Genomic DNA, 24,447 nt, shown 5'->3' on the forward strand with positions numbered 1-24,447 from the left:
ACCTGTCAACCAGGGGAGCATATCATCACCTGGTTGCTCCGATGCTGGGACAATGGGGCCGATGGTCATGAATTAAAAGGTAGGGAAGCTAAGCAGCTGGGATCACTTGCTACGAACGGGGGAATTCACAAAGCAATTGCAAAGGAGAAACAGTCCCTCAGCCATGGAAGGCAGCTCTTGGCAGCTGTGAAAGAAAGGGTTCCATACAAGGACGATGTTCTTAGTCGTTCGGCCAAGTGGACTATGCTAGAGAAAAGTATCCAATCTCTAAGGGAATCAGCCATTTTAGAGATGGTCTATTGCAGACTGAATGCTGGGAATGCACCCATAGATCCAGATAAGTTGAATGTACATGACCCATGTGGCAGAAATTTACATGGAATGCACCATCATCATATGGAGGCTGAAATCAGCCTGTCTGCGAGGAAGTGGCAAAAACACCCCATTCTGACTCGTCCAGAGGTTCCATGCATCCTTGGCAGACACTACCTAAGGAGAGGGTACTTTAAAGACCCAAAATGGTACCAATGGGCTTTTGGTATTGCTGCTTTGGAGACAGAGAAAATTGAGCAGCTGTCCACCTTGCCTGGTCTCTCCGAGGATCCTTCTGTTGTGGGGTTGCTGAAGGTCGAAGAACAACAAGTGCCAATCGTGACCACAACAGTGCACCGGCAGTAATATTGTATCAGCTGAGACTCCCTGACTCAAATCCATAAGCTGATCCATAGAACAGAGAGCCAAAGATGGATTAGTAGGACCCACTCACCCTTTAATAGCCCCATATGGCCAGTGCGAAAGTCTAATGGAGAGTAGAGACTATCCCAGTAGACTATCATGGCCTGAATGAAGTCACACCACCATTAAGTGCTGCCGTACCGGACAGGCTAGAACTTCAATATGAACTGAAGTCAAAGGCAGACAAGTGGGATGCCACAGTTTGCTTTTATTTGGAGGGGAGTCCAGTACACTTTGAACGAACTGCCCCAGGGGTGGAAACACAGCCCTACCATGCACCATGGATTGATCCAGACTGCACTGGAAAAGGGGCAAGCTCCAGAACACCTGCAATACATTGATGACATTATCATGTGGGGCAATACAGCAGAAGTTGTTTTTGAGAAGGGGAGGAAAATAATCCAAATCCTGCTGAAAGCTGGTTTTGCCATAAAGCAGAATAAGGTTCAGTCAGCTGATCGGAGCGAGCCTAGCTAGAGCCACAGCCGGCACGCTTCAGCGACCGCGAGGGTCAACGGAGATTAGGAAAATCAGAAAGAATAGCGCAGGGAAATCCCGATTCCCGACATCTCCCAATCCCCGAAGCCCCAGCAGCCCTTGCGAGAGAGAGGCTGACGTGGCGGGGGGCGTTCCCACGGTGACGGTGACCACTCCCCTGCTGCTTGCCTTGAGAAAGCCTTTGAGAGGGCAACGACCGGTCGCTGCCCACCGGGCACAGGGAGGAACAAGCAGGTCGTGTTGCTGGTGTCCCAGACTGCGGACCAATATGGTTGCCTCCAGAAAGAGAGCTTGCAGTAAGGTGACTACAGCAACTCAGACAGAGACCCCGTCCCAAACCGTGGCTGTTCAGGTCTCTGGGTGCAGGGAGTGCCAGAGCCTGCTGCTGCCGGGGGAGGGAGGACAGCATTCCACCTGTGTGAGGTGTGAGCAGGTAGAAGATCTGCTTAGCCTGGTGGCAAGACTTAAGGAGGGGGTTGAGACCCTGAGGACCATCAGGGAGTGTGAAAGGGAGATCGACTGGTGGAGTAACTCCCTGGCGTGCCAGTCGGAACGGTTCCAGGGAGATACCCCCCAAAATGGGAAGGACCCCCTGCCTTCTCACACAGAGGGGGATGGCCCGAGACAGCCCCTGCCCTGTAGCTGTTGCACAGAGGTAGGGGACCAAAAAGACGACCAGGGTTGGAAGCAAGTTCCAGTTCAGTCTCATGGGAAACCCTCCCCCATTCCTGCCCTGCTTCCCCAGGTGTCCCTCCGTAATAGGTTCAAGGCCCTGGATCTTGAAGGAGAGGTAGGTGAGAATGTGGGGCAAGGCCAGCCCACAAGGCCACATAGGAAAAGGGGGTCGACTTTGCACCTCAAGACTGCCTCTGTTAAGAAAGAAAGAAGGGTCATTGTAGTAGGGGATTCCCTTCTGAGAGGAACAGAGGGCCCGATATGCAGAATTGACCCTCATCATAGGGAAGTGTGTAGTCTGCCTGGAGCCCGGATCAGGGATATCACCAGGGCGCTCCCCAACCTGGTGCACCCGACAGACTACTACCCGCTGCTGGTCTTCCAGACAGGTGGGGAGGAAGCTGCTTCCCGCAGTCTGAGGGGGATGAAGAAAGACTACAGGGCCTTGGGGCGGATGGTGAAAGAGTCTGGGGCTCAAGTGATCTCCTCTCTCCTTCCATCTTCCACTGATGCGGGAAGGAATGGGAAGATTCAATTCATGAACAATTGGCTTTGAGACTGGTGCTACAGGCAGGGCTTTGGATTCTTTGATAACGGCTGGTTTTATAGGGCACCAGTCTGGACAATGACAAGTGAGAAAGGTTTTTCTCACAGAGGCAAAAGGATGCTGGGGCACAATATAGCAGGGCTCATTTGGAGAGCTTTAAACTAGATTTGAAGGGGGATGGGGTTGTAGCTGGGCTTGCCCCAGTGGGGCAGCGCTCCAGAATTAATGAAGACTGGGAGACCTCCTATAATCCTAGGGTGAAATCGGTGTGCTCAGCTCGCTCCCTGAAATGCCTGTACACCAATGCGCGCAGCATGGGAAATAAGCAGGAGGAGTTGGAAACCTGTGTTAAGTCAGGAGACTATGATCTGGTGGCAATTACAGAGACGTGGTGGGACAGCTCACATGACTGGAATATAGTCATGGAGGGCTATGTCCTTTTTAGGAAAGACAGGCCAGCCAGGAAGGGTGGTGGGGTTGCTCTTTATGTGCGGGAGCAACTACAATGCACCGAGTTCTGTCCAGGGACAGATGATGAGCGAGTTGAGAGTCTGTGGGTGAGAATTAAGGGGCAGGCTGGCAGGGGGGAACTGTTGTGGGTGTCTGTTACAGACCACCAGATCAGGGTGAGGAAGTTGACGAGGTCTTCTACAGGCAGCTGAGAGCGGCCTCACAGTCACAGGCCGTGGTCATCGTGGGGGATTTTAACTTCCCTGATGTTTGCTGGAAGGACCACTCGGCAACCCAGCTGCAGTCCAGGAGGTTCCTCCAGTGTATGGATGATAACTTCCTCCTGCAAATGGTGGATGAGCCGACCAGGAGAGGAGCGCTGCTGGATCTCATCCTCACTAACAAGGAGGATCTGGTTGAAGCAGTAAGGGTTGAGGGCTGCCTTGGTTGCAGCGACCACGAGATGGTGGAGTTCAGGATCTTGTGTGGTAGGACTAGTAGAATACCAAGTAGAATTGAAACCCTGGACTTTAGCAGGGCAAACTTTGGCCTTTTCAAGCAATTGCTAGGGGAAATCCCATGGGCAAGGCTGCTTGAAGGTAAAGGGGCCCAAGATAGTTGGTTGACATTCAAGGACTGCTTTTTCCGTGCTCAAGATCGGAGCATCCCGACACGTAGGAAGTCAAGGAAGAGGGCCAAGAGACCTGCGTGTCTAAATAGGGAATTGCTGGGTATGCTCAGGTGGAAGAGGAGAGTTTACAGGTCATGGAAGGAGGGGCTGGCCACTTTGGAGGAATATAAGGCTGCTGCTAGAGGATGTAGGAAGGCAGCTAGGAGGACTAAGGCCTCCTTATAATTAAACCTGGCAAGAAGGGTCAAGGACAGCAAAAAGAGCTTTTTCAAATACATGGCAGACAAAACTAACACCAGAGGCAATGTAGGCCCACTGATGAACGGGATGGGTGCCCTGGTGACAGAAGATACAGAGATGGCAGAGTTACTGAATGCCTTCTTTGTCTCTGTCTACTCTGCTGCAGGCAGTCCTGAAGAGCCCTGTACCCCTGAGACCTTAGATGAAGTCAGGTCGACGGAGCGGTTTGCCTTAGTTGATGAGGAATGGGTTAGAGATTGGTTGAGCAATCTGGACATCCATAAATCCATGGGTCCAGATGGGATGCACCCGCGGGTGCTGAGGGAACTGGCGGAAGTCATTGCTAGACCACTCTCCATCATCTTTACCAAGTCTTGGGAAATGGGAGAGGTGCCTGAGGACTGGAGGAAAGCAAATGTCACTCCAGTCTTTAAAAAGGGCAAGAAGGAGGACCCGGGTAACTATAGACCTGTCAGCCTCACCTCCATCCCTGGGAAAGTGATGGAACACCTTATCCTTGGTGCCATCTTAAGGCATATCAATGATAAGAAGGTTATGAGGGGCAGTCAACATGGCTTCACCAGGGGGAAATCATGTTTGACCAATCTCTTAGCCTTTTATGAGGAAATAACACGGTAGATGGATGATGGCAGAGCGGTGGATGTGGTCTACCTTGACTTCAGCAAAGCATTTGACACAGTCTCCCACAGCATCCTCACAGCTAAATTGAGGAAGTGTGGACTGGATGATCAGGTAGTGAGGTGGACTGCGAACTGGCTGAAGGAGAGAAGCCAGAGAGTTGTAGTCTATGGGGCTGAGTCTAGTTGGAGGCCTGTAACTAGTGGAGTGCCTCAAGGGTCAGTACTGGGACCGGTATTATTTAATATATTCATCAACGATTTAGATGAGGGAATTGAGTGTACTATCAGCAAGTTTGCTGATGACACTAAGCTGGGAGGAGTGGCTGACACGCCAGAAGGCTGTGCTGCCATCCAGCGAGACCTGGACAGGCTGGAGAGTTGGGCAGGGAGTAACTTGATGAAATATAACAAGGGAAAGTGTAGAGTCCTGCATCTGGGCAGGAACAACCCCAGGTTCCAGTATAGGTTGGGGAACGACCTGTTAGAGAGCAGTGTAGGGGAGAGGGACCTGGGGGTCCTAGTGGACGACAGGATGACCATGAGCCAACACTGTGCCCTTGTGGCTAAGAAGGCCAATGGCATCCTGGGGTGTATTAGAAGGTCGGTGGTTAGTAGGTCGAGAGAGGTCCTCCTTCCCCTCTACTCTGCCCTGGTGAGACCCCATCTGGAATATTGTGTCCAGTTCTGGGCCCCTCAGTTCAAGAAGGACAGGGAGCTGCTGGAGAGAGTCCAGCGCAGGGCAACGAAGATGATTAAGGGAGTGGAACATCTCCCTTATGAGGAAAGACTGAGGGAGCTGGGTCTCTATAGTTTGGAGAAGAGGAGACTGAGGGGTGACCTTATAAGTGTCTATAAATATATAAAGGGGGAGTGTCACGAGGATGGAGCCAGGCTCTACTCAGTGGCAAACAATGATAGGACAAGGGGTAATGGGTACAAACTGGAACACAAGAGGTTCCAGTTAAACTTGAGAAGAAACTTCTTCTCAGTGAGGGTGACGGAACACTGGAACAGGCTGCCCAGGGAGGTTGTGGAGTCTCCTTCCCTGGAGACATTCAAAACCCGCCTGGACACATTCCTGTGTAACATTATCTAGGTGTTCCTGCTCCGGCAGGGGGATTGGACTAGATGATCTTTCGAGGTCCCTTCCAATCTCTAGCATACTGTGATACTGTGATACTGTGAAGGTTAAGGGGCCTGCACAAGACATACAACTTTTAGAATTAAAATGGCAAGATGGACGTAGACAGATCCCCACAGATGTGATCAACAAGATAACAGCAGTGTCTCCACCAACCAGTAAGAAAAAAAACACAAGCTTTCTTAGGTGTTATGGGATTCTGGAGAATGCACAACCCAAATTACAGTTTGACTGTAAGCCCTCTCTATCATGTGACTCGGAAGAAGAATGATTTTAAATAGGGCCCTGAGCAACAACAAGCCTTTGAACAAATTAAACGAGAGAGAATTCATGCAGTAGCCCTTGGACCAGTCTGGACCATGCCAGATGTAAAAAACGTACTGTACACCACAGCTGGGAGAATGGTCCTACCTGGAGCCTCTGGCAGAAAGCTCCAGGGGAGACTTGAGGTCTGACCCCTCAGCTTTTGGATTCAAGGATAGAAAGGATCTGAGAACAGCTAAACCTCAACTGAAAAAGAGATACTGGCAGCCTATGAAGGGGTTTAAGCTGCTTCAGAAGTGATTGGCACTGAAGCACAGCTCCTCCTGGCACCCCGGTTGCTCGTGCTGGGCTGAATGTTTAAAGGCAGGGTCTCCTCTACACATCATGCAACCGATGATACATGGAGTAAGTGGGTTGCACTAACTACACTATGAGCTCAAAGAAGAAATCCCAGTCATCCAGGAATTCTAGAAGTCATCATGGACTGGCCAAAGGGCAGAGATTTTGGAATGACACCAGAGGAGGAGGTAATGTGTGCTGAAGTGACCCCACCATATAATAAACTGTCAGGAAGTGAAAAGCAATATGCAATATGCAAGGATATGCAATATCCTTGGTCAGACTAAAAACATTGGTGTTATCAGCTCTGTTCCCAGGCAGAAAGTCAAAACACAGCACTGTGCCATCAACTACGAAGGAGAAAAATGACTGCTACTGCTGAACCCAGGTCAGTACCCACCCCTTATTCCATACCATTCACGTCATGCTCAGATCCCACATTTTCAATATACCATCACTCTTAGCTAAGTGAACTCTTACCTTAGTGCATGGACCAATCCCTATAAAGCTGCTGAGTCCATCTGGTCCATGATATCAGGCTCCATCTCTTGTAACAGTCTTTCAGAGCAGGAGAGACTGTGTGCAGTGTTCACACTCATGAATAACCTGGACAATAGAGTCCATTGTTAAGTCCACCCCTCGATCATGAGTCCATCTCTATGTTGCATCTCTGCTCTGATGGCCTGAAGTGCCATGAGCCCACCAGGCTTAAAATAATTCACTGTCCCCTTCAGCAGTTTCTGCAGCTTGCTGCTGGGGACTCCATACAGCTGCCTTTCATCTCCAACGCTTCCAAAGCACTGGAGGGGCCCAGTGGACTAGATACTCGTGCATACTGTCCCACACACCCTGCCACTCATGACTGTCCAGCTTTGGGGAGAATCTCCTGGTCCTCCTATATCGTCGTCTAACCCCAGACAAGACCCAAACCTGACTCTGCTTTACTTTTGAGATCAGACAAAATGGTTGTGGGTAAAACACAGTCTGTATGTGTGCCAACATGCTGATCCCCATCACAATCAGCAGGCAGGTCCCAAGGATACCCAAAGGCCATTCAAAACCTTCAGAACTCTCAAACGATGCTGCTGTACTTGTCACTGGGGCTGGTGTAGCTGCTGTTCTTGCCGCCTCTCCCACCACCAGCTTCTCTGAGTCCAGCTCTTCCTCCTCTGCCTTGCTGGGAAATGCTGCGTGGTCTCCTGCATCGTCCCTGGGCTCGGCAGGCGGCTTCCGGGGAATATTCTCGGCCGCGGGGCTCAGCTCCTCCGGGGGGCTCAGCTCCTCCGCCGCTTTCTCCCGCTGCTCTGCAGCCGCCTCCTTCCGCTCCTCAACCACCCGGACGTCCTCCACCGGCAGCCATCCCCTCGCGGCCTCTGGCCTCGCTCCCGCTGCTGCTTGGTCCCCGGGGCCGCTCTCCTGGGCCGCTTTGGCTGCCGCTGGCTCCCGGGGCCGCTCACCCTCAGCTCTCCGTGGCCTCACGAAGATGGAGGAGAGGACGAGGGCTAGGACGGTGAAGAGCAGTGGGAGACGGCCAGGTACAAGTCCACGGCCACATCCGTCCCGCCCTGCTGCTGGAGCCCTCCTGTATTACAAGTCATTGCCATAAAGTACAGTGAGACAGGAACCTTAGCCCAAGCCCCACACTCGATAAACACTAACACAGCAAATACCGGCTCTAAGTAAGTTACAACATGCTGAAACTGTGAGATCAAGAGGAACAACTCTGAGAGCCAATAAATCAGCATTGTGACAAATGACTATTAATCCGGTCAGATCTGTCATTATCTCAACCCCTCTTGCCCCATGTTGGGCGCCAAAAAGAACTGTCATGGTTTAAACCCAGTCAGGCAACTCGTTAACTCACTCCTCCCCTTCTTTCCCTCCCCCTACTCCCGGAGGGATGGAGAGGAGAATCGAAAAGAATGCAAGTCTCACGGGTTGAGATAAGAACAGTTTAGTAACTAAGGTATAACACAAATCACTACTGCTACCACCAATAATAATAATTATAAAGGAAATAACAAGGGAAGAGAATACGACATCTCACCACCAGCCGACCGATAACTTGCCCCCCCAGCCCGACCAAGCTCTGACCGATGCCTCCTCCAACCCCGCAGTCTACCAGCCCTTCCGGGGCACTCCCAGTTACATCCTGGGCATGACGTGCTGTGGTATGGAATACCTCTTTGGTCAGTTTGGGTCAGGTGTCCTGTCTCTGCTTCCTCCTGGCTTCCCCTCCCCCCTGGCAGAGCATGAGGCTCACAAAGTCCTTGGCCAAACCAAAACATCCTTGTTATCAGCTCTGTTCCCAAGCTGAAAGTCAAAACACTGCACTACACCAGCTAACAAGAAGGAGAAAAATGACTGCTACTGCTGACCCCAGCACAGTGTATCAAGCTGCTAAGATTGAAGTGGCCTAGATGGACGTAGATTGGCAACATAAGGGTAAATTATTTTTGGCCTGGTGGACTCATGACAATGCAGGCCATCAGGGCAGAGATGCAGCAAACAGATGGGCTCGTGATAGAGGGGTGGACTTAACAATGGACATTATTGCTCAGGTTATTCATGACAGTGAAACATGTACTGCAATTAAGGAAGACAAGTGGTGGGATTTTTGGTCATCTTTGTTGTAATTTGGCTTACCTTCCAGGGAAATTTTCCCATCAGGAATTAAAGCTCCTTCAATTGTTATCTCACCTTTTGCCGCTTCTTCTGCCTCTCTATCCGCCAGTTCATTTTCTTCTTCTAATTCTGAGCTCACCTTCTGGTGTGCCTTGATGTGCATAATTGCTACCTTCGCAGGCAGTTGAACCACTTCCAACAGTCTCACTATTTCTTGTGCATGTTTGATGTTTTTCCCTTGCAAATTCAATAGTCTTCTTTCTTTCCAAATGGCTCCATGTGCATGTACAACCCCAAATGCATATCTTGAGTCTGTATAGATGTTTATATTCTTCCCTTTCGCTATTTCTAAGGCTCTAGTCAGTTCTTCCTTCTGTGCAGAGGTGTGTATTGGCAAAGGTCCAGATTCTATTACCTCTCTGCAGGTGGTAACTGTATATCCAGCATGCCGTTTTCCACTGATGACATAGCTGCTCCCATCAGCAAACCAGGTTTCTGCGTCGCCTAAAGGGGTATTTTTCAGATCCAGACGACTGGAGTATGTGGCCTCAATGGTTTCCAGGCAATTGTGCTGTACAGGTTCTCCTTTATTCTCACTGAGGAAAGAGGCTGGGTTGACAATGTTAGTTACCACTATCTCTATATCATCTTGTTCCACCGTGATGGCTTGATATTTCAGGAACTTCTGTGGGGAAAGTCAGTCCCTGCCTTTCACCTCTAGTACCGTGGACACTGTGTGTGACACTAGTACAGTAATTTTCTGGCCCAAAGTGAATTTGCGTGCTTCTTCGATGTTTAGTACAACTGCTGCAATGGCTCTGAGGCACCACGGCTACCCTTTGGCTGCTGTGTCTAAATGTTTAGAAAAGTAAGCAACTGCTCATCGGTATGGACCCAAGTCCTGTGCTAGCATTCCCAGGGCAATCCCCTGCTTCTCATGGGAAAACAGGAAGAATGGTTTACTTACGTCTGGAAGTCCTAGAGCTGGAGCTGACATCAAGGCGTTTTTTAATTGGTGGAAGGCTTGAGTGGCTTCCTTTGTCCACTGAAGATTCTTGTTGTCTGTTACGATTACTGCATATAGGGGCTTAACAATTAGTCCATGATTGTAGATCCACAATCTACACCACCCTGTCATACCATCTAGGCCACACAGGCCTCTTCTGCCTGGGTAGCTATTAGGATGTCGTCTACGTACTGCAATAACTTCCCTTCTTCTGGTGGGGCTTCCCAGGACTCTAAGTCTTTTGAAAGTTGTTCTCCAAACAGGGTGGGACTGTTCTTAAATCCCCATGGCACTCCCCCCCCAGGACAGTCTCACAGCGTCCAAACTCCCCATAGCACGTGCACCAATCAGGTCCCTCAGAAGAAGAGCCCACCCCCCCACCTCCACCCGACATCCCTCCTGCACCAGTTTCAAAGCAACCACCACAGCCGTGGCTATAGCACGACCCAGATTTTTCTTTTTTACCTGTTCCCGATTCCTATACACTCTCCATGCTTCCTCCTTCACTCCCGTCCACATTTATTCAACAACCCCTCAGTCCCATCTGTCAACATGCCTGTTCCCACTTGTTTGCCTGCCTCAGCACCCATCCCATGCTCAAACACGGGACCTGCACAAGCTCCCCTCCTTTCCCCTTGGTTTTCCCTTTTTTATTTTTCCTCACAGTTGCTCACCTTGCTCTGCAGCGGCTGCAGATGCCTGCCTCTGCAACAGCACTTATGGTTTAACCCTTTCTTAACTCTGAATGTGAATCTGCTGCTTGTTGCCAGTGACAGCAATCTCCTTCTCTTTATGAGTATCAGATAGGACAGATACAGAGGGTGCGCCTCTCAGAGGTACGTACTTGTGATACATAATTTTCCAACCTATCTTCCTGATTACTGTTTTTTAACTTTAAACATCATTCCCCAATATCACAACCTGAACCACATCTATCCATCTTAACTTTCAGTTTTTCCCTGTCCTTTTCCAAAGCCAAAATTAAGGGATCTGGCAGAGCTATATTAATTTTGCATTCCGTCAGTCACTCCGGGTGGTTTCTTAAAGTGAAAAACATATCTGCATACATTAGTTGTAACAATGTATTATAGTTTAGACTTCCATTTTTAGGCCATTTTTCCTGATCTTCCGAAGTACATAAATGCCACCATTGGTTACAATATTTTACCAATATTTTCTTGTTTACCAATCCCCCAGGAGACCCTCCCAGTTCTTTCTAATGTGACAAAATGCAACCCAATGGGCTTTTCTTCAGAATTTCCTTGCCTTGACCAGTTCCCATTTCATAGAATCATAGAATAGTTAGGGTTGGAAAGGACCTTAAGATCATCAAGTTCCAACACCCCTGCCATGGGCAGGGACACCTCACACTAAACCATCTCACCCAAGTCTTCGTCCAACCTGGCCTTGAACACTGCCAGGGATGGAGCATTCACAACTTCCCTGGGCAATCCATTCCAGTGCCTCACCACCCTAACAGGAAAGAACTTCCTCTTTATCCAATCTAAACTTCCCCTGTTTAAGTTTTAACCCATTATCCCTTGTCCTGTCACTACAGTCCCTAATGAATCAAACAGTCTTTTACAAATCTCTAGCCTTTCTCTCTCAGTGCTCCTTGGATGCAATTACAAAAATAATATGAGAGCATCTACACACAAGATTTATGATATTTTCAGGGGGTTCAGTAAAACAATATCTCTGGGTTCTGCAGAACAACTCCCCTGTTGTTAGATCATAGTTTTGGTTCCAGCAAAATTTACACTGTCCTAGTATCCACGGCAGGTTCCACTGTTCAAAAGTTATTATGCACCCATATGTGAGGCGATAATTCTGAGTGTAAAGTCCAGGTCTGAAGAATAGGATCACAAATATTAGAGGTTATACTTCTCTTATATAGCCACTGGGGCGGAGAGAGGGAATTCTTCTTAACCCCCTTATTAGCCATAGTTTAGTTTTGTCTACTCCTCCCCCACCGCTTTAACACTGTAATCGTTAACACTAACAACAGACATATACACAAGAACAAATAGACACAACACAAGACAGATACACTTCGTAGCTATGCCACGTCTCAGCCACACAAAACACTTTCACACCCACACAGGATCCCACAGACACACTCCACAAAGTGGTTCTGCTTACCCTTCTCCTGCTTCCTACACAGTCATTAGCAGGTCCGTCCTGGCTCCCAAAACCTGGGATGCAGCAGAGACACAGGACTCGCCTGGTCCACGACCTCTCTATCGGCTGATGAGTCCTTGGACTCACTCTATCCACCCCCAGGATCGCTAGCAGCCGCTCTATTGCTCGACGAGTCCCCAACCCTGGACTCGCCTGGTTCACAGCTGCTCTATCAGCTGACAAGTCCTTGGACTCACCCGATCCACCCTCAGGATCGCTAGCGGCCTCTCTATGGGTTGGCAAGTCCCCAACCTACTGCTTGCAAGCCCTACCTGCCAAGGGGAACTATGCTGTGAGCCAGATGTCTCTTTGAACCTTACCAGCAGCCCCGGGCCATGCGTATGACTTATACGCCCCCTAAATTACAAACTTAAATTCCAAGCATACTGTTTTCCACAGCCAGCACAGGTTGTTGTCTGTCCCCACAGTGAGCGGACGAGAAGCAGAGCTCCTCCAGGCAAGTGGCCTGGGGCACCTAGGATGTCCACCCCTCAACTGATCCTGCAGCCGAACAGAGGTCTCCCGGCTGGCTCGCTAAATTGATGCACGGGGAGACTCGACAACTCATTAAAGTTGTAAAGTAGGTATGCTTTTATTCAGTGCTGAGGCGCATGGGGGATAGCTCCTCCAAAGGCATGCGCACCTCAGCGTTGTTCTCCTTCATATTTATCCTCTAAACTATTACATATTCATGAGGTTACACAACATGCCTATATGTACTCAAGACCTATCCCGCTTCATATTATAATGAGGTAAAACGTCTTTGCTTACGTAGGGTCTCCTGGTGGTCATGGGCGAGGGTCTCAATATGAAGTAAAAGAGTCTTCCCTGGACTTTTCATCTATAGTTGTTGCGCATGTTCCCTGGTGATTTAGTCACTGTCCAAACCGCAAAGCTGATTTCAGCCGGTTTAGGGGTCCAGAGAACAGGAGTTACTGTTCCTTCCTCTTATCAATAGCCTTGGTCCTCCCACTCTGTTCTGGCAAGCACGATAAGTGTTGAGCAAGCATTTGCTGAGTAAGCACAAGTAAACAGTAACAATGTTAAGCAAGCGGCTTAACACTAACCCCCTCATACATCAGTTAACCCTTTTGCATCACCATGTGCTTACCATGCTGGAAGCAGCCACTGGATGGCTAGAAACACAGGCTGTGCCCCATGCCACTGCCCAGAATACTATCCTGGGCCTTGAGAAACAAATTGTGTTTCTCACAGGCCCCCAGAGAGAATTGAGTAGTTCCCTACCATGAACCAGCCTCTGGCAAAAATCAAACGGTACAATGGGCTGTCAAAAACTACACTGAGAGCAAGGGCTGGTGGGACTTTCAAACATTGGGATACGCATTTACCAAAAGCCACCTGGTTGGTCAACACCAGAGGATCTGCCAACAGGGCTGCCCCAGCCCAATCAGAACTTTTACATACTGTAGAAGGGGATAAAGTTTCTGTGGTGCACATACAGAATTTCCTGGGGAAGACAGTCTGGGTTATTCCTGCTTTAGATAAAGGCAAAACTACTCAGGGGATTGCTTTTGCTCAGGGACCTGGATATACTTGGTGGGCAATGTGGGAAGATGGGGAAGTCAGATGTGTACCTCAAGGGGATTTGATTTTAGGGAAAAACAGCCAATGAATACAATTATATGCTGTTGCCTGCTATGGAGCACTTTTATAGCCCACCAGCAAGATGTCTTCAGGTCACCAGCTACTGGCCCTGACTTCCCTCTGCCATCACCCCAACAAAGAATGAACTGTGACAAAACCAGACTGGCTCAGCAGTGACCAGAGTTCCACGGTGTCATTAGCAGGCAACAATCCAACACTGCACACAGTCTCTCCTGCTCTGAAAGACTGTTACAAGAGATGGAAACCAACATCATGGACTGGATGAATTCATCAGCTTTAAAGAGATTGGTCTGTGCACTAAGGAATGATATCTCTCTCTTTGTGTGAATGGATGCATATATATATATATGAGACAAGAGTGATGGTATATTGAAAAATGTGGGATCTGAGCATGACCTGAATGGCATAGAATAAGGGGTGAATACTGTCCTGGGTTCAGCATTAGCAGTCATTTTTCTCCTTCTTAGCAGCTGGTGCAGTGCTGTGTTTTTTACTTTCAGCTTGGGAACAGTGCTGATAACACCGATGCTTTTAGTTGTTGCTCAGTCATATTTACTCTGACCAAGGACTTTCTGAGTCTCATGTTTTGCAGGGAGGAGGGGAAGCCGGGAGGAAGAAGAGACAGGACACCTGACCCAAACGAGCCAAAGAGGTATTCCATACCACAGCACATCTGCCCAGTATAGAAACTGGAGGCGGTTACCCAGAAGGGTTGGATCACTGCTCAGGATGGGCTGGGTATCGTTCGGTGGGTGTTGAGTGGTTGTATTCTCTTCCCTTGTTATTTCCCTTATTGTTGTTATTATTGGTGATAGCACTAGTGGTTTTGTGTTATACTTTAGTTACTGGACTGTTCTTATCTCAACCCGTGGGATTTACATTCTTTTGATTCTCCTCCCCATCCCTCCAGAAGTGAGTGGCTGCATGGTTCCAATTTACCGGCTGGGCTTAAACCACAAAATAAATAAATAAATGGGAAAAAAAAACACAAAACAAGCACAATCCTAAAGCAGCTTAATATGTTTAAAAACTTAACATGTTAGTCCTCCCTTCCATCATTAAAATGCCAATATAGCTTTCACACCTAAACACATGAGAACAATCATTAATTTATTCTGGGGTTTTGACGGTTGTCTTACTGTCACTTCAGAATCACAAACTTAGCCACTTAGTAACACTTTCCTAATGGGTTTCCCCTCACAAAGTCATGATGCTCAGGAATCTAAACATTTTCCTCTCTTATTAGAGCTTATAAAAGCTTAATTTTTAAATTTTGCCAGTGAGGGTTACAGGCAAAAACATAACTTGCAGATCTAGTTGCCCCCCACTTTCCATAGATGTGATTCTTAGTGAGATTATGCCTGCGCTTGGCAACTGTGCTGGTAAAAAAAGTGGCTGATAGTTGAGATCTCCCACCATGATTAGAAGCAAGTTTGCAGGAGCTGTGGCAGTGGTGGAGTGATGGGACTCTGGGAGGGTAGGGGCACCCATCTTCTGCCTAAATAAAAAATAAATATCTCCCAAGGTTCCTCCTTCCACAGTTATCCAAGATTATTCTTCAATCCTCCAGTTCGTCACATACTCAACTTAGGAGACAATGCAGATCTATTTCAGAAATGCTCATGTCTCCAGATATAGAAGCAAGTGCCCCTTTGTCTGCCATAATTTCAGCAAAGGTGTTTTTCAGACTACGCTTGGATTTGTATCAGAAATCAGACAAGGTATGTACATACCACACTGCAAACACTCACCCTGGCATGAGTTTTGACAGGAAAGCATCAAGCAGCAGCTTACCACAGCTGAGGTCTCCCCAGCTAGAAACCCACAAGCATGCCAGTTCTGCTCTACAGGAAGAGACCTTTCTTTACACACACATTTTTAAGAGAAGCTCACTATGCTGCTCTGAAAGCAGTTTTGGAAAGCAGGGAGAAAACAGGAAAGTATTTTAAAAGCCAGAATCACAGGGGGTTTTAACCCTGATGATGTTACCACACTGCACACAATAGCCAGCTTCTGCTCATTACAAAGACCCATCTACAGAGAGCTTCTGGCTTGACTTCCCCTCACCATAACCCCTGGCACACTCACCTCGCCTGAGTAACTGTATTTTCCTTTCAGGATCTGCCGATACAAGCGGGTGCGGTTGTCATCTTCAAAGGGCATAGTGCCACTGAGGAGAATGTAGGAGATGACACCGAGCGCCCACATGTCTACAGAGTTAGTGTACGGCTTCCTGACCAGGATCTCAGGAGCAATGTACTCTGGGGTCCCACATGTAGTTTTCATCAGGCAGTCATCTCCCTTCTTCTGAGGACTCACCAGTCCAAAGTCTGTAATCATGATTTTGGAATCTGTTCCTGGATGGTAGTACAGCAGATTCTCTGGCTTTAAGTCCCAGTGTGTGATACGCAGCGTATGCAGATACTTCACACCATCCAACACCATCTGCAGCACTCATGTAGCATCTCTCTCTGTGAAGGAGCCCTTAGCAATGATTTGATCAAACAGTTCTCCTCCAGTTGCCAACTCCATCACCATGTACACACAGTCCTGGGTCTCAAACACCTCAATCAGCTGGATGATGTTGGTGTGGCGAACCCGACGCAGCACACTAAGCTCTGATTCACACACCTCCCTCCCCTCCTGGTATTTGGTCTCTATCATCTTGATGGCATAGGGCTGCTTGGTGGCCCTGTGTTCCACCCGTACAACATGGCTAAAACTCCCTCTCCCGATCAAGGCTTTAATGTCATACTTGGCTGTCACTCTAGTGTCAAACTTGGCACAGTATTTAGCCACTTTGTTCTTGAAGGGCTCAGGCTGGTTCAAATGAGCAGGCAGGTGGTTCCCAGGGTATGGGTTAGCATGCTCTGGAGGTGAAGGAGCTTTGATCTCACAGTGATCCTTGATGAAATGTTTATATATGTCATCGCGGCCTGTGTAAGGTTCAACTTTTTTCACCAGGTCTAGCTGCACATCTCTGGGAGGCTCTGGAAGCACTTTGCTTGTCCCACAGCCCATCACAGAATGGTGTTAATTCCCTATCAAGACATTTGACCAGGGCAGCAGCAGCAACCACATCCAGGGCAATTTCCACATTTGAACTTTAGGAAAAGAATGAGACAAACCCAATAAGTACCACAAAGGAGTTTGGGATGTTCACCGCACTTCACTGCAGAGCATGTACAGTGCTTTGCTGCTTTCATCACAAGCTACTGATAATAGTGCCTGTAAACCCAGAGTCATGGTCAGAACATATGGCCCTGGAAATCAAACAGTATCTCTTTTTATAAAGCACAGCTTGTTTACTGCTCCCAGCTGAGCACTGAAGCACAGAGATACAGAATGGCTGAGGTAGGAAGAGACCTCTGGAAGTTCTCTTGTCCAGGCACAGCTGCTTAATTGGTTATTACCAAATTTTGGGGAGGAACTTTTTACAAGGGCATGTAACAAGACAAGGGGAAATAGTTTTAAACTGAAATATAGGAGACTGAGATGAGATCTTAAGCAGAAGCTCTTCCCTGTGAGGGGGGTGAGGCACTGGCACAGGTTGCCCAGAGAAGCTGTGGCTGCCCCATCCCTGGCAGTGTTTAAGGCCAGGCTGGAGGGCGCTTGGAGCAACCTGCTCTAGTAGAAGGTGTCCCTGCCCATGGCAGGGGGTTGGAACTGGATAAGCTTTAAGATCCCTTCCAACACAAACCAGTCTGGGATTCTATAGCTTTGTTTTTACTTGCTGCACTTCAGCAAGTCTTGATGTGCCAATTAAAACAATATGACTGGCTTAGGAGATGAAGAAGCCGTCTGTCTGTGCTGTGGCAGTTAGCCAGGCAGATTTAAATTTCCACTCTTTGGCTCAGAGCCCATCAATATGGTGCCTGAGCCTTCATAGAAGGCTATGGAGATGCTGTTAGCCTTGAAATGTAATTGTAGGACTTACGACCACCAAGCATACATTCACTCATTCACCACCTCTCCAAGGAGCCAGTCAGCATGAACAGCAGGAAGGGAACCCTGTCTGGTTTTCCATCAGGAGGATTACATGGAGAAATACATGTTTTAGAGGGACAGGTGGAAGAAGTTTAGTCTCTACATCTAACCTGGAAAGAATACAAGGCTTTAGTTGAGATTCAGTTTTAAAATAAGATATCAAAGTAACTCCTCATGGAAATTGAGCATGCACAAACAGTAAACAACTTCATAGAAAGCTCAACTGACTTTCACCAAGGGCTGTCCTATAACTGGGTGCTCATTCAGATTCAAGTACCATGACAAAAAAGAAATCAAGAACTATAGCTAGACCTGAATAATGCCTCCCACTGAGAGTTCTTCCCAGCATTGCTGTACCTTAAAATGGATTAAAAGAAAAATCATATGAGAGCATCCAGAAACAAATTATTAGAGTAATTCCACACATAGAGAAGCACTTATGTAAAATGTCCCCCCGTAAAAAAACAAGAAGGCTCAAACACTGAACTTGAAAACATTGTATATAAATCCACTAACGACATCAGCTGAGATCAGGCATCAACTACCAGTGTGTGTAACTTCTTCCTTGTATATGTAAGGGTCTCAGTGAAGCTGACAGAACCACACCACAGCCAGCAACAAAATGCTTAACTCTATGTCAGTGCTGGTGGAAATGCTCCTGTTTAATGATAACCAGGAGTTTGGAGGAAGGAACAAAAGCACTGGAGAAATGGGGCATCCCAAGCCCCCTCTGAGAAGGACATCACATACTCAGCAGGTGCCAAACTACGGAGAGGACAACACGCCCAAGCTGCGTCTGTGAGGAACATGGGGTTTATGTTTCAATATCCTCCTGCTCCTCTCCTTAGCATCACCAGCACATCGTATCCCATGATTCAGCAGTACAGCACCTCAGCTTGCTTGGCAACTGCTGGTGAACTTTCTTCCTCACACCCTTTCCCCATCCTTAAACTACACACTCCACACTTCAGCCCTAGATGACCTGAAAGCAGTGGGACAAGGGAGGGATGACATCTCCTTGCAGCAATGATGATGGCACTTCATTCTCTGGGAAAGACACAAACATGACATCACTGGGTTTGTTTTTCATCCCATCTGTTGCATCATTCCCAACACAGTTCAGGTGGAGGAGCTATTTCATGCTCCTGCCATGCTTTTAAAAATAGCTGGCTTTATTTTAACACTCCTGGGTTTGTTGGCTGTTTAAAATGCTTAGGAAGTCATACTGTATCAAAAGTTACACCTGCTGATGCATGCTATAGTCATCAGTTAGTACATTTTCAACATTATAACCCCTCCCATTTTCTATCTGGAGATGATAATTACACAGCCATACATCCTCACACTGTCCCTGGGAGGTGGCTTAGCCTCTGCCCGATATGTAAAACTTTGCACATGTCCCTGTCCCCTCTTCATTAGGAGCTGTAGTGATAGGACAAGGGGGAATGGGTTCAAACTTAAACAGGGGAAGTTCAGGTTAGATATCAAGAAGTTCTTTACTGTGAGGGTGGTGAGGCCCTGGAACAGGTTGCACAAGGAAGTTGTGAATGCTTCATCCCTGGCAGCGTTCAAGACCAGGCTGGACGGAGTCTTGGGTGACATGGCTTAGTGTGAGGTGTCCCTGCCCATGTCAGGGGGGTTGGAAGTAGATGATCTTAAGGTCCTTTCCAACCCAAACCATTCTGTGATTCTATGATTCTATGATCCCCTTATTTTAGGCTGTTTCTCAAGGTCATCCCAGCTTGGTGCCACCAGCAAATTAAAAAGCATGTGCCTCTCCTCATCAGCCCGGCTGCTACAGATGGGTGTCCAGCAGCAGGTGTCCTCACCTTGCCCACAGCTGCTCAGACATGGACAACCACCCTGCAAGTACAGGTTTCCCCCAGGGCTTTGCATCTTCTATTAGTCACTTCCTCTAAGCTTTGTTTCCTGAGAACACCAAATGAGGCAGTCACTAATTGTCAGCACAACAATTGTCAATTGTCAGAGCCAACACCTGTCAAACTCTTGGGCTAGAACCATGGATTTATGAGAACTTCAATCAGAGAAGCTCTTCCTTGCATTATTCATGACATGGTAATACTCCGAGGGCCACTGGAGCCAAGAGAATGTCACACCAGGCATCTGCATAAAGCCAACACATCCACCCTGGCAAACTACCAAGGAATGTGGCTAAGGACTGGTAGCTTGCTGCAGAAGGTTGGGGCTGGGGGAGGGGGGGTGGGGTGAAACCTGTGATGGAGCTGGAGAGTGGGCAGGGATCTTGGGGAACCATCCTTTCATCTATGATGTGGTGAACTGCCTGCTGGTTTGGGCACCCATTTTGAGTTTGGGGTCATTGTCAGTTAACCTCTGAAACCTGTTACTCAGTCTTAGGTCATTCCTTCATCTACAGCAAGAAGTTTTATGAGCAGGGTAAGCATCTAGCACTGGGACCAGGCTGCGAAGCCCCAAGCCCTCTGGGAGGCTCTTCAGCCTCTTGTCCCACCAGCACTGCTCTGGCCAAACCCCACTGATTTTAACTCCCTCCTACAAGATGGGACTGATAATTTTTGACACGCTCATACAGTGGTGCTGCATTTGGGCATGGTCAAACAACTTGTTTTTGCTGCCAGAGGGAATGTCATCTTCTTGTGGTTTCTTGATTGACTTTCACCTGGTTCTGTCTCCTGCTGTCGTGGTTTAAACCCTGTCAGCCACGCAGTCTCTCTCGCACCCCACCCCCCCCCTTGCCCTCCCCCTGCTCCCGGAGGGATGGGGAGGAGAATCAAAAGAATGCAACTCCCATGGGTTGAGATAAGAACAGTTTAGTAACTAAGGTATAACAAAAATCACTACTGCTACCACCAATAATAATAATGATAAAGGAAATAACAAGGGAAGAGAATACAACACCTCACCACCCGCCAACCAATAACTCACCCCACCCAGCCCAACCAAGCACCAACTGCAGTGTCCAACCCCGCAGTGCCCTAGCCCTTCCAGGTAACTCCGCGTTACATCCTGGGCATGATGTGCTGTGGTATTGAATACCTCTTTGGTCAGTTTGGGTCAGGTGTCCTGTCTCTGCTTCCTCCCGGCTTCCCCTCCTCCCTGGCAGAGCACGAGGCTCAGAAAGTCCTTGGTCAGACTAAACTTTTGAGCAGTAACTGAAAACATCAGTATTATCAGCGCTGTTCCCAGGCCGAAAATCAAAACCACAGCACTGCACCGGCTACTAAGAAAGAGAAAAAAAATGACTGCTACTGCTGAACCCAGGACACCTGCCTTCCAAGATGTTTCTCTCCCAAGAGAGGAGCCTCACCCTGCTCCTCCTTGCTTACCCCTTCAGAAATCCTATGCCAACTCGTACACCCCAGGACCTGCAGCCTGCCTCTGGAGCCATGAGAAGGATCCAGCCCATTGAGCCAGGGATCTGAAGAAGCAGCAGAAGTGGCTCCACAGCTTGGCTGCTCCCTCCTGGGAATGACCGTCCCACTGCAAAAACAGGTTCCTCTTAGGGTTTTACATCTTGTCCTGGGTTCAACAGTAGCAGTCATTTTTTCTCCTTCTTCGTAGCTGGTACAGCGCTGTGTTTTTGACTTTCGGCCTGGGAACAGCGCTGATAACACCGATGCTTTTAGTTACTGCTCAAATGTCTAGTCTGACCAAGGACATTCTGAGTCTCATGCTCTGTCAGGGAGGAGAGGAAGCCAGGAGGAAGCAGAGACAAGACACCTGACCCAAACTGACCAAAGTATTCCATACCACAGCACATCGTGCCCAGGATGTAACTGAGAGTTACCCAGAAGGGCTAATCCACTGCCAGGGTTGGGCTGGGTATTATCTGTTGGCAGGTGGTGAGTTTTTGTATTCTCTTCCTTTGTTATTTCCCTTATCATTATTATTATTGGTGGTAGCAGTAGTGGTTTGTGTTATACCTTAGTAACTGGGCTGTTCTTATCTCAACCTATGGGAGTTATATTCTTTCGATTCTCCTCCCCATCCCTTCAGGAGCAGGGGGAGGAAGGAGGGGAGTGAGCAAGCGGCTGTGTGGTTCTGGGTTGCCGGCTGTGTTTAAACCACGACACAGGAGTTGGAGTAAAATCAGATCTTCCACTCCATCTGGGAAGCTGCTCACCAATGATTGGAGCAGCAGCTTTCTTGGTAGGATCATTGTTCATACTTCATGGTAATGACTTGTCATATAATACAATCATTGATCTTGAATGTGGTCTGGCATGCGTTCTCAGTGTGGTCATCACCTCTATACTATGGGAGACATGTAATGGGAATTTTAAGGAATAGTATTTATGTACTGTACCTTAGTTACTGGACTGTTCTTATCTCAACCCGTGGGAGTTAGTTACAGTCTTTCAGTTCTCCTCCCCGTCACTCCAGGAGCAGGGTGTGTGTGTGTGTGTGTGAAGAAAGGCGGGGTGTAGACTGCGTGGTTCTGATTTATGGCCTGGGATTAAACCATGACAACCTCCTGTCAGCAGCTTCCTCATGGTTTCTCCTGTGGAAGCTGCTAAAAGCAGGCTGAGACTACCAGGGCAATGCCGAGTATCCAGAGGGGTGGAGAATCTTCCCTCCTTGGAGAGTCACAGCTCCCTGGAGACAGCCTTGATCAGCCTGCTCCAGCACCAGGGTAAATACTGCATGGATCAGGAGCTCTGACAGTACAAGGGAGAATGGCTTTAACCTGCCAGAGGGGAGACTGAGATGAGATCTAAGAAAAAAGTTCTTCCCTGTGAGGGTGCTGAGGTGCTGGCACAGGTTGCCCAGAGAATCTGTGGCTGCCCCATCCTTGGCAGTGTTTAAGGCGAGGTTGGACAGGACTTGGAGCAACCTGATCTAGTGGAAGGTATCCCTGCCCATGGCAAGGGGTTGAAAGTGGATAGGTTTTAAGGTCCCTTCGAACCCAAACCAGTCTCGGATTCTGTGATTCAATGATTCTAATTTATGATTATTATTATTGGTGGTAGCAGTAGTAGTTTTATATTGTATCTTAGTTACTGGACTGTTCTTATCTCAACCCATGGGGTTTACATTCTTTGGATTCTCCTCTCCATCCCTCCAGGAGCAGGGAGGAAGATGGGGGGAGCGAGTGAGTGGCTGAATGGTTCTGAGTTACTGGCTGGTCTTAAGCCAGGAGATGATGTGGTCCCCTGGAAGACGTGAGAAATCTTTCAGTGTATTCAACAGCTCAGGCAAAGACTGGGATCAAGAAGCCACCTCTTCTTCCTCGTCCTCTAGTTCCTGTAGTAATAACTCCTGTTCAGATGTCATCCCCTGTAGTACACACACTGGGTCTTCATCTTTCTTCACTGCACAAGTTGCTCTTTGTAGCTCTCATTTGCTTTTCCCCTTGCTTTCAGGGGCAACTGATATTGGCATGGATTGGTCCTTTGGTTTAGATGTAGTACCTATCACTGGGGTTGGAGTGGCTGCAGTGTCTGTAGTTGGGGTTCATGTAGCTGCTGTGCTTGGGGGTTGAATAGCTGCATTGTCTGTTGCTTTGCCATCAGATCCAGAGACATCTTCTTCCCGCCCCTTACAGAGCAGGGCTCTGTAGACATAGGCCAAGGCCCAGCACATTGCCATGATTTGTCCCTCTCTGGTATTGCCAGGACAACAGCACACCTTGTCTAAGTGTTCTGATAATTTTTCCAGATTTCGCACTTCTTCAGTGGTGAAGTTCCAAAACACTGGAGGGGCCAACTGGCTTAAGTAATTGCCAATACGATTGCACACACCCTGCTACTCACGACTGTCCAGCTTTGGGAAAAATCTCTTGGTGGTCCTCTTAGACCATCATTTAACCTTAGACAAGACCCAAACCTGATCCCGCTTAACTTATCAGATGAAATAGGGCATTCTCAGGGTAGTATGGCCTGGTGGGGGAGTGGAAGGTTGTCCTGGGTTCAGCAGTAGCAGTCATTTTTCTCTATCTTGGTAGCTGGTGCAGTGCAGTGTTTTGACTTTCAGCTTGGGAACAGAGCTGATAACAATGATGTTTTGGTTTGGCCAAGGACTTTGTGAGCCTCATGCTCTGCCAGGGAGAAGGGAAAGCCGGGAGGAAGCAGAGACAGGACACCTGACCCAAACTGACCAAAGGGGTATTCCATACCACAGCATGTCATGCCCAGGATGTAACGGAGAGTTACCCGGAAGGGCTAGGACTGCAGGGTTGCAGGGTTGGAAGAGGTATTGGCCAGTGCTTGGTCGGGCCAGGGGGGTGAGTTATCGGTCAGATGGTGCTGAGGTGTTGTATTCTCTTCCCTTGTTATTTCCTTTATCATTATTATTATTGACGGTAGCAGTAGTGATTTGTGTTATACCTTAGTTACTAAACTGTTCTTATCTCAACCCGTGGGAGTTGCATTCTTTTGGTTCTCCTCTTCATCCCTCCGGGAGTAGGGGGAGAGAAAGAAGGGGGGGAAGTGAGTGAATGAGTTGCCTGACTGGGTTTAAACCATGACAAGGGTGTAAGGGAATGTCTCCTTCATAGGCTGACAACCGGGAAGAGAAAAAAAGATGTGTAAATCCTTAAAATTCCCATTACATGTCTCCCATAGTATAGAGGTGATGACCATGCTGAGAATGCATGCCAGACCACATTCAATATCAATGATTGTATTATATGACAAGTCATTACTTGAGAAACAACCTAAAATAAGGGGATCATAGAATCACAGAATTGTTTGGGTTGGAAAGGACCTTAAGATCATCTAGTTCCAACCCCCCTGACATGGGCAGGAACACCTCACACTAAACCATGTCACCCAAGACTCCATCCAACCTGGCCTTGAACACTGCGCCAGGGATGGACCATTCACAACTTCCTTGTGCAACCTTTTCCAGGGCCTCACCACCCTC

At 48.2% G+C, this 24,447-nt stretch overlaps 1 protein-coding gene across 1 annotated transcript in view; it reads right to left on the minus strand.

The window, feature by feature from the left end:
- The window catches only part of LOC133282498 (serine/threonine-protein kinase H1-like), a 37,236-nt gene extending 19,288 nt beyond the window's left edge, over nt 1-17,948 (minus strand). The window contains 2 exon segments of the mRNA XM_061478500.1: nt 15,688-16,703; nt 17,537-17,948. Of these exon segments, the coding sequence (XP_061334484.1) occupies nt 15,688-16,620 (933 nt within the window). The 5' untranslated portion in view covers nt 16,621-16,703; nt 17,537-17,948.
- Nucleotides 17,949-24,447: the final 6,499 nt, after the last annotated feature.

Source organism: Pezoporus flaviventris, unplaced genomic scaffold, assembly GCF_033815535.1.
Source record: "Pezoporus flaviventris isolate CSIRO_AGI_PZ_B2104156 unplaced genomic scaffold, CSIRO_AGI_Pfla_v1 ptg000125l, whole genome shotgun sequence".
NCBI lineage: Eukaryota > Metazoa > Chordata > Aves > Psittaciformes > Psittacidae > Pezoporus > Pezoporus flaviventris.